At 48.6% G+C, this 9222-nt stretch overlaps 1 protein-coding gene across 2 annotated transcripts in view; it reads left to right on the forward strand.

Moving 5' to 3' along the window:
- The window catches only part of ZDHHC14 (zinc finger DHHC-type palmitoyltransferase 14), a 350736-nt gene extending 342692 nt beyond the window's left edge, over positions 1-8044 (forward strand). Inside the window, exon 9 of one of the 2 annotated variants that reach the window (XM_064292695.1) lies at positions 1802-8044. In XM_064292695.1, the coding sequence (XP_064148765.1) occupies positions 1802-2203 (402 nt within the window). In that variant the 3' untranslated portion in view covers positions 2204-8044. The remainder of the gene's footprint in view (positions 1-1801) is intronic. The other variant, XM_064292699.1, reaches the window with a different exon arrangement.
- The last annotated feature ends 1178 nt before the right edge of the window (positions 8045-9222 follow it).

A 9222-nucleotide genomic window follows, 5' to 3' on the forward strand; every position in this document is an offset into this window, starting at 1 on the left:
GAAGGAGATCACCAGGCCTTTCTTCCTAGTCTGTCTTAGCCTAGACGCTCCACTGAAGCCTGTCCACCATGGGCGACCCTGCTGGTATTTGGCATCACCTCCAGCATCATCGCAACATGCAAGTGGCCATAGTATGACAAACTGACAGAGGGGTGGTGGAAGCTCCATTAGCTTCATAGTAAATCCATCTCTAGGTACATGTTATCTTTGCTTTAAGTCAGCAGAGTGATGTTAATAGCCTAAAGCCTCTCACTGCACATCAAACTCTACATCTACCCAGTGCACATGAGCCGTAAGGAACTTAACTGACCGATATTGGCAGCTACTTCGTTCCAGGCAAGAGAAAAGGGGGAATTAGGGGAGTGAGAGCAAAGGAGAGTCTGGTCAAAAGAGGAAAGGAGAGAGAGAGAGTGGTGGGCAGAGCCCACCTCATTCCCTCATGGCTTGCACCACATGCCCCGAAATACCCTTCCAGCTCCTTCACCAGCTGCTGTCCAGTTGATCCCAGTTAACACACTCAGCTGCTAACTGAGGTTCAGCTCTACACAGAGGCTCCTCAGAAGAGAGGCCTGGCAATCTACTTCTGAAAAACCAGCCATCGAAAACCCTATGAGGCACAGTTCTACTCCGACACACACAGGCACCATGAGTCGGGATCACATTTCTCCAAGTTGTCAGGCCCCCCAGCTCTTCTGAAACCTACCCACCGCTCCAGGAAGGGTTTGCAGAACTGTAAGAGATCCATGGTCAGTGGTCAGAAATGTGGTTTTTTTGCCACGTGAGTAAAATGAAACAAAGGACACAAGATGTAATATGATATAAGAACCTTTAGAAGGAAAGGAAATACCTTCTAAAACGTTGGCATTCTCTTCCGTAGTTAGAAGCACACCATGGGAGCTCACTGGGTATTGAGTTAAGAAGCTCCAGTGGTTATTGAAACAATGAAAAACTAGCACTAGGAGGCTGGTCCTGGGGCGTCTATGCAGCCGTCTGATCCGCCCCTCGCAGGCTTCTGTTATTTCTGTATTTTTAAAACAACGTGATAAAAAAAGGGTTTTCTGCACATAAGAAACAGCCACCTGAGACATCACGATGTGGGTAGTGCGAGCCTCTGGCTGTCCACATGATTGTTTTCAAATCACGTCCTTTCTGCAGACAAGGGCCAGGAGCGTTCTATCCTGTGCTAGCCTGTTGGTCCCTGGCGACATATTAGTCTGCGCGGGTTACGTAAGTGCTGCTTAGTTGCCATCAGGTCAGTTCTGACTCGTGGCGACCCCGTATGTGCGGAGTAGAACTGCTCCATAAGGTGTTCAAGGCTGTGACCTTTAGGAAGCAGATCTGTCTTCTGAGGCACCTCTGGGTAGGTTTCAACCACCCACTTTTAGACTAGTTTATGGAGCCCTAGTGGTGCAGTGGTTAAGAGCTATGGCTGCTAACCAAAAGGCTAGCAGTTTGAATCCACCAGCCGCCCCTTGGAAACCCTCTGGGGCAGCTCTACTCTGTCCTGTAGGGTTGCTATGAGTCGGAATGACTCAATGGCAGTGTTGTTTGTTTGTTTTAGTCGCATGCTTAACTGTCTGTGCCACCCAGGGGCTCCGTATGTAAGGGCCAGGTGCCGCTATTTACCGGGTGCTGGATTTACCTCCAGCCGAAACCAGCTTCTTGTGCATGCTCATGGCCACCTGTCTGACTAGATAAGCACTAACGAGTCTTTCTCTTCTCACCTTCCGCCCTCCCCTCCCCACCCTGCCCCTTCCCACCTCCTCTCCTCTTCTCTCTGCTGGCTCCCGCCGCCCTCCAGTGTGACCAAGACCAGTGCATTCAGAGCACCAAATTCGTTTTACAGGCCGCAGCCACTCCCTTGCTGCAGAGCGAGCCCAGCCTCACCAGCGACGAGCTGCACCTGCCGGGGAAGGCCAGCCTGGGCACACCCTGCACCAGCCTGACACTGGGCCAGCCCACACCGCCCTCCTCCATGCCCAACCTCTCCTCGGAGGCCGCGCTCACCGGCGTGCTGCCGCTGAAGGAGGAGCCCGTGGGCCACCAGTTCCTGACGCCCGAGGAGGCGCCCTCTCCGCCCCGGATGCTGGCGGCAGGCAGCCCCCTGGCCCACAGCCGTACCATGCACACGCTGGGCCTGGCCAGCCAGGACTCTCTGCACGAGGACTCCGTGCGTGGCCTGGTCAAGCTCAGCTCCGTGTGACCCTCCCTCGCCTCCGCTCCGGAGTGACAGGTGGAGGACGCCAGCAGAGGGATGGCGTGCCAGTGACCTTGCCGTGACTACAAGCTAAGACTCCCACCTGCCAGGTGCAGGCGACAACTCCAGGTCCAGGGCTGATAGTGACCACTTCAAGAGTAAAAGGATCTAGGCCTGATGGCGGGGGACAAAGAGGGGAGGACCCAGATGCTTCTTACTGGTTTGTTGGATTGGAATTTTCTTCCCCACCCTGACCACTTTGATGAGAATGAAAATAGAGAAGGAGCTATTTTCAGACGTTTTGGATATGAAGGGTGGGCAGAGGGAGGGCGGTGCCTCCGGCCGGCAGAATCCCCATCTGGAAGTTTAGCTGTTCGCTTCCTTTGTGACATAGCACGTGAGGTTTATGACACGTGTAGCCAGATGGAAATGCACGTAAGTGTTATGCTACTAATACTTGCAATAGACAATTGCCATTCCATTTGTTAATTAAAAAAAAAAAAGCCTAAAGGGAAAAAAGAGACCAGCTGGGGGTTTGCATGCCACACCGCGGTGTGTGCTACAGTGGTGTTGGTATTCAAAAGGAAATGCTGCTGTTGTCTTTCTCATTTTGTGATTATCCAAGTGCTGTTTTATTGGAAGACAGTGCAACGTACCGAGACTAATGAACGAAGCCATCGTTTGTCAACTCATTCAGGTTAATGATTCTTGGAGAGGTAGTGCCTGGGCTCCCCAGGGCCACTGGGCGTTGGTCATATTTAGTCTCATTTAACCTTCTGTTTAGATAAGGTATTGTGTTGTGCCATACCCACCACGGAGTCTTCACCTCCTTGTGTGTGGAACTTCCTGTGGACGTCCAATAAAATGACCTCCTCTGTGATTCTGTATCTGCGTACAGTTCTCCTTAACAGCTTAAATGAAAACAATCTGGATGGCCTGCTAAGAGTTTATTTTTAGTAAAGTGTCTTGAGCAAGGAATGACGTCCCTGGGTGGCACAGGCAGCTTCAGATTGACTGCTAACCTAAAGGTTGGCAGTTCGAACCCACCCAGCATTGCCACAGAACAAAGTTCTCGTGATCTACTTCCCTAAAGATTACAGCCAAGAAAACCCTGTGGAGCTCGGTTCTGCTCTGTAATGCATGGGGTCTCACCATGAGTCTGAACCTACTCGGTGGCAACAGGTTTCAGCAAGAGATGAGCTGAGAACAACCAAAACTCAAATCTTTGAATTGTGGGATATCTAAGGGATGAGTTCTAGAGAAGAGAGGAGCTTTCCGTCAGTCGTTTCTTCAGCCATCTCTTTTGGATGCAGTCTTACAGGAATTTCGTGGAGTCCTGGTGACGAAGAGGTTAAGAGCTCAGGCTGCTAACCAAGAGGTCAGCAGTTTGAGTCCACCAGCCACTCCTTAGAAACCCTGTGGGGCAGCTCTGCTCAGTCCTAGGAGCTCCTATGAGTCAGAATCGACTCGACAGTAAAATGGGTTTAGTTTTTGGTTTGGGGGTGGTGCAAATGGTTAACATGCTCAGCCGCTAACTGAAAAGTGAAGTTCAAGTCCACCCAGGGGCACCTCAGAGGAAAGGCCTGGCAATCTATTCTGAAAAAATCATCCATTGACAACCCTGTGGAGCACAGTTCTATTCTGACACACATGGGGTCGCCTTGAGTCAGGGTTGACTCAACCGCAACTTGTTTTGTTTTCAAGGAATTTGCCTTACCCGTACTGATTGCCGCACAGGTAGTGGGAGAGGATGCTCGGGGAGAAGGGGCACTGTTAAGGCCCCTCTGCCTGTGTTAATGGGTCACCAGATCTCAGGAGGGCCACACGAGGTCCTGGTAAAGGTACCAGAGGAGGAGAAACCAACTTAAGATTTGAGCTGAGACCATAGGGGTCAGCATTCGTAGCTAGGCACTAATCAGAATAGAATTAGGAAAATTACCTCTTCATTCTTCTGAATTTATCATCTAGAAGGGAACCGGCTTTTAGGGAGTAAGTCATTTTGGAGGCAGCTGCAGGGGGCTTAGCAGGTCCTTAGATGATAAATGCAGCCGCTAAATCCACTCAAGTGCAAGAGAACGCACTTGCTCCTTCCTTCCCTGTGAAGGACAAGGTGCATTGAGCAGGAAGCCTCAGATGAGTGCATTTATGGAAAAAGACTTTCTCCTGAGAAAGAGATGCAGTTTTATATAAAAGGAAAGGAGGAAAAAGGAGGGGGAGGGAAAAGCACAGTTTCAAGTTTTATTTGGAATAAAGCCAGCTCTTTGCAGGTCAAAAAACCTGTGCTGAAAAAAACTGCAGAATTCTTGCATCATGATATCGCTGAGCCGTCTTTATTTTCCACGCTGCATACGTGTCTAGAAAATGGAACAGGCAACTTGTGAGTGGCCGGGTTTTATTTTTTGGACCTCCTCAAAACTTGTACCCAATTGTAACATCCCACTGAGGGACACAGCCCCTCCTTCCCCCCCACGCACACACACACTCAGGCCCTCAGACACCAACTCCCAGTGACACCTAGTACAGATAGCCTGAGGGCAAAAGTAACAGACCCTAACTCATTGCTGTACAGACTCACCATGTGTCTTCCACAACTTCCCAACCCCCTCTGTGCCTTCCCTACTTCCACCTGCCCCCTAGAGAGGCCCCAAGAGAGGGGTGACTCAGTGGGGTGACCCAAGCCAGGCTCAGTCCTGACTCTGCCATCATTCCCAGTTTCTCACCTGGAAAACCAGGACTGTGGGCGTTAAGGGCTTCCATTTCCAGGAGCTTCTAATTCAGTGGTTGCTGGCTTCCCATGGCCAGCCCTTCTTCCGTCTCACTGTGAAAAAAATCCAAGAAGCAAGGACCATTAGTCCCTTGTCTTTGCAGAATGAATATTTAATATTTATTATCGACCCTCACCCCACCCCCAACCTGTGACCCCTGCATGTATTTGAAACCATTTATCCAAGAGGAAATTGGGAATTTTGGTGAAATGAAGAGAGGCTGTTTAGGGTCAAGAGGGAGATTAAATTGAATGGGCCAATTTGCTAAGACAGTTAACTGCCAAGACAATTAAGAACCCAAACCAGAGAGAGGCCCACAGCCCATGACTGGCTCGGAGAAGAACCAAGAGTCTGAGGAATGAAGATCAATGTGTTCCGGTAGCTTCCTCCTTCCTGTTGTCGGGGGAGAGCTGACCTTGGGGGCACTTGGTGGCAATGGTTCTGCATTTCCCATTAACTGATGGATTTTTTAAAATGTTGAGTGGTCACGTCTAGCTGTGGCGGAGCAGACTTTGATATTTCTATGTCGTGTCCATGTGCTGCCGGTTGATTGCACACGGGCTCTAAAGAGTAAGATAAATATTTTACCATGCTATTAAATCCTGGGCCATTACCAAACACACTCACTCATTCTGTTGTTTAAAAATTCATCTGCTCTCCTGCTCCCAGAACGCTCAAGGGCGCTGGAAGGCTGAGCTCTGTCTGAATCCCCTGCCGTGAGGACGTAGGCGCAGCCCTGCTTCTGGGGGACACGATGACAAGTCACTCTGTGCCCTGCATTTGTGCTGTTTGAGGGGGGACAATGTTCTTTCAGCTTTCAAGGGCGAGGATTTCAGCCTGTGAGGTCGATGCCGTTTCCCCCTGGGCAGAAAAATGCCAAGGATCAGTTGTGGTCCTCACACAGCATAAAGGCAGCGGCTTTCCATACTTCCCACCTGGGGCCGGCCGTCCGCTCTGTTGTATGTAGGATTGCTGCCTGGGGGCCCACGAGAGGCAGACACCATCTCGTGTGCTGCCTCTGAAGCCCCTTAGTTCTCCATGCCCAGTGCCTTGGCCACCTCTTCAGCGTCAACAGCAAGAAAGATGAATTTGCCAGGAGTGGCCATAGGTGTCCTGGGCACTGTGGCTTGTGGTGACACCTCCAGGGCCCTTGGCACAGCCTTCCCTGGGGTCCCCAGCCTGCCCACCAAGCAAACACTTCTCTGTAACTTGACTGCCCCCTACTGGAGAGCCTCCTGTAAACCACCCTCTTCATGCCTGGAACCAATTGTTTATCAGCCGGGCTCCTGCTTTCTGAGTTGGTTGAAGGTAGCAGCGGCTCCAGGAAATCACTATCGGGAATATTTCCAAAGTCGTTTGTCTTTCCTTTATCCAACTTTAGTCCGGGTGCTTCTTAATCAGCTAAGAGAAGGGGAAGAAATATCAAACATACTTTTCTGTTTAATGCCTCACAACTCCTTTGAAGCTGAGCCTAAATCAAATCGATGTTTACATTTTTTATTAAATGCGTATAAGTTGTGGGAGTCTAGTATATTCTTGTCCACGGAAGAGAGACCTTCAAATGTATTCTTATTCCTTCAGGTCCCCGCCACTGCTCTGGATGTCTGTGTACAGCCTTGTACGTTGTTCTCCACGTGACCGCATAAAAAACTCCCTCTCATTATTTCCCTTAAAGCTGTCACTGTCTTACAAGTTATCATTGAAATATTAAATGAGCTGAGCGTCGTTTTCGTTTCAATAAATGTCGAAGATGCTTATAGTTTTGTACATCAGCAAACCCTCCGTCAGCTTGCCCCTTGTACAGGGTCCTGCTAATATAGCTGAGGTGGATTTTCAAATCCAAGTGCTTAGTACATTAATCCAGCCATGAAAAATAATTGGGAGATAGAAGATTAGACTGTTTTCTGGGTCAACTGAATTTGCAGCTGCCACAAAACTGGATAAATGGCCTCAGCTGGAATTATGTTTTGATCTCAGAAACCCCAGGAATTACGTACAGAAGGGATTGGAAAGCAGACGGTGTCTGGTGCTGTTGCCAAGTATTTTCCTTCCATCAAGTGCTGAGTTTTTAAAAGACACTTGGTATTGGTTATGAAGCTAGGAATGAACAATTCTCTTAATTGCCCTTGCTGCTTTAAAATGCATAAACTCAGAGACCATCTGGCACAGCCAAGGGGGCAGGTTCACTGGGTTCCATATGTACAGAGGTAGCTTTAGCCTGTAGTAAGACATGACTTTGCAACCTTGCTAACCTTTTTCCCAGGGCATCCTGGATTGGTATGTCAATAGCCAAACATTTTGGCATAGAAGAAAAAAAAAAAAGGATTTGAAATTCCAAGTGGATCCAGATCCCTAAGTCTGAAGAATGGCGAACGTGTGTACATAAGAATGCATGTTTGCAGAGATATGTGTGCTTCTTTAAGTGCCTTTCATGTTGTAATCAATGTTTGCAGGATTGATTTTAAACCTGAAATGAATGAAGAACGCCTTTTCCCCCTTCAATAAACACTGCTAACGGTGGCAAGTGTAAATCTCAGTCTTTATGAGACGGGCACTGTGTAGGTGAGCAAGGTGTGGGGGTGGACAGAATTGACGTGCACTCAATGCTTTTGTACTACGGAGACACCCGTGTGGAAGGCGATGTGGGTTTTCTGACCCCAGATACCCAGACTCCTTCCCTACAGCTGTGGTTCTCAAGTTTTCAATTCACAGATTGCTTTATGGTGATGCAGAACTTCAGACCCTTTAATCCACTGATTTTATATTCCACCTCCTAACTCACACCCCATCCGCATCAAGTGGGGATTGGGTTTGGCTACTGTTAATAAAATCCTCAGATAACAGTAGCTTAGACAAAAACGTTGTGCAAAATAAGTCCAGAGGTAGGCAATGCAGGGTCAGTGTGGTGGCTCCACAATGTCACCACTCTCCTGGCCTCCTTTCTGCTTTCTGCTCTGCCATTCTTAGCACTGTTTTTCACCCTCGAGTTTACCTCACGGTCACAGATAGCTACTGCAGCTCCAGCCATCAAATCTGTATTCCAGGAAGGAAAAGGAGAAGAAAGGGGGAGGAGCAAAATGAGCACATGACACTTAAGACTGATCCCTTTAAAGACCTTTCTCAGAAACCCCACTCTGTGATTTCTCCATGGACAAAATTGATGCACATGACCACCCCTACCTGCAAAAGAAGCTGGAAAATATGGTTTAGCTGGGCACATCGTAGCCCCAAATAAAATTTGAATTCAAAGTCCTCCTCTCCTCCAAAAAAAAGCATAAGGAAGGTTATTTCATGGTCACAAGATAGCTGCTGCAGCTCCAGCCATCAAATTTATATTCCAGAAGGGGAGAAAAGAAAGGAGGAGGAGCAAAATGGGCACATGACACTTAAGATTGCTCCCTTTAAAGAAAAGCTTTCCCAGAAGCCTCGTGGCTCCTACTCTCACCTGTGCTGTGGACTCCAAACTCTCACCTCCCATCAGACCTCCCTCCCAAGCACTAGACCCACACCTGAGCCAGCTGCCTGTGGAGAGAAAGAGCTCCAGACAGGATGCTGGCCCAGCTTGCCTACTCCCCAGCCCTGTAAACTTGAGCAAGTTTTACAGCCTTGGACCTTAGTTCCTTAGTTTTTTAGGGAGACTGCCTCTGTGGTCACTATGTTCTTATTGACTAGATGTTTCTATTTAGATGTCCCATCATTACCCTAAACTCAAAATGCCAAAAATTGAAGTCATCATCTTTCCCTAAACCAGCCCTTATTTCAGCCAATGCTTCCCTAGGGTTCTAGGCTTAAAACTCTGAGATAGTTTGTGACTCTTCTTTACTCTGGCGTAGTGGTTAAGAACTACTGCTGTTAACCAAAAGGTCAGCAGTTCGAATCCACCAGGCGGTCCTTGAAAACCTTATGGAGCAGTTCTACTCTGTCCTATAGGGTCGCTATGAGTTGGAATCAACTCAACAGCAATGGTTTTTGTTTTTTTTGCTTTACTCTCTAAGGAGCCCTGGTGGCTCAGTGGTTAAGAGTTCGGCTGCTAACCAAAAGGTTGGCAGTTCAAATCCACCAGCGGCTCCTTGGAAATCCTATGAGGCAGTTCTGCTCTGTCCTGTAGGGTCGCTATGAGTCGGAATGGCAATGGATTTGGTCTGTTTTTGGGTTTTACTCTCAAGATCCGACCTGATGTCTAGTCCTGTCGATTCTGCCCTGAAAACATCCCTCAGACCTGCTTCCCATTTTACTGCCACCATCACGTCTACCAGAGAC

The sequence above is a fragment of the Loxodonta africana genome, chromosome 1 (assembly GCF_030014295.1).
Source record: "Loxodonta africana isolate mLoxAfr1 chromosome 1, mLoxAfr1.hap2, whole genome shotgun sequence".
Lineage (NCBI taxonomy): Eukaryota > Metazoa > Chordata > Mammalia > Proboscidea > Elephantidae > Loxodonta > Loxodonta africana.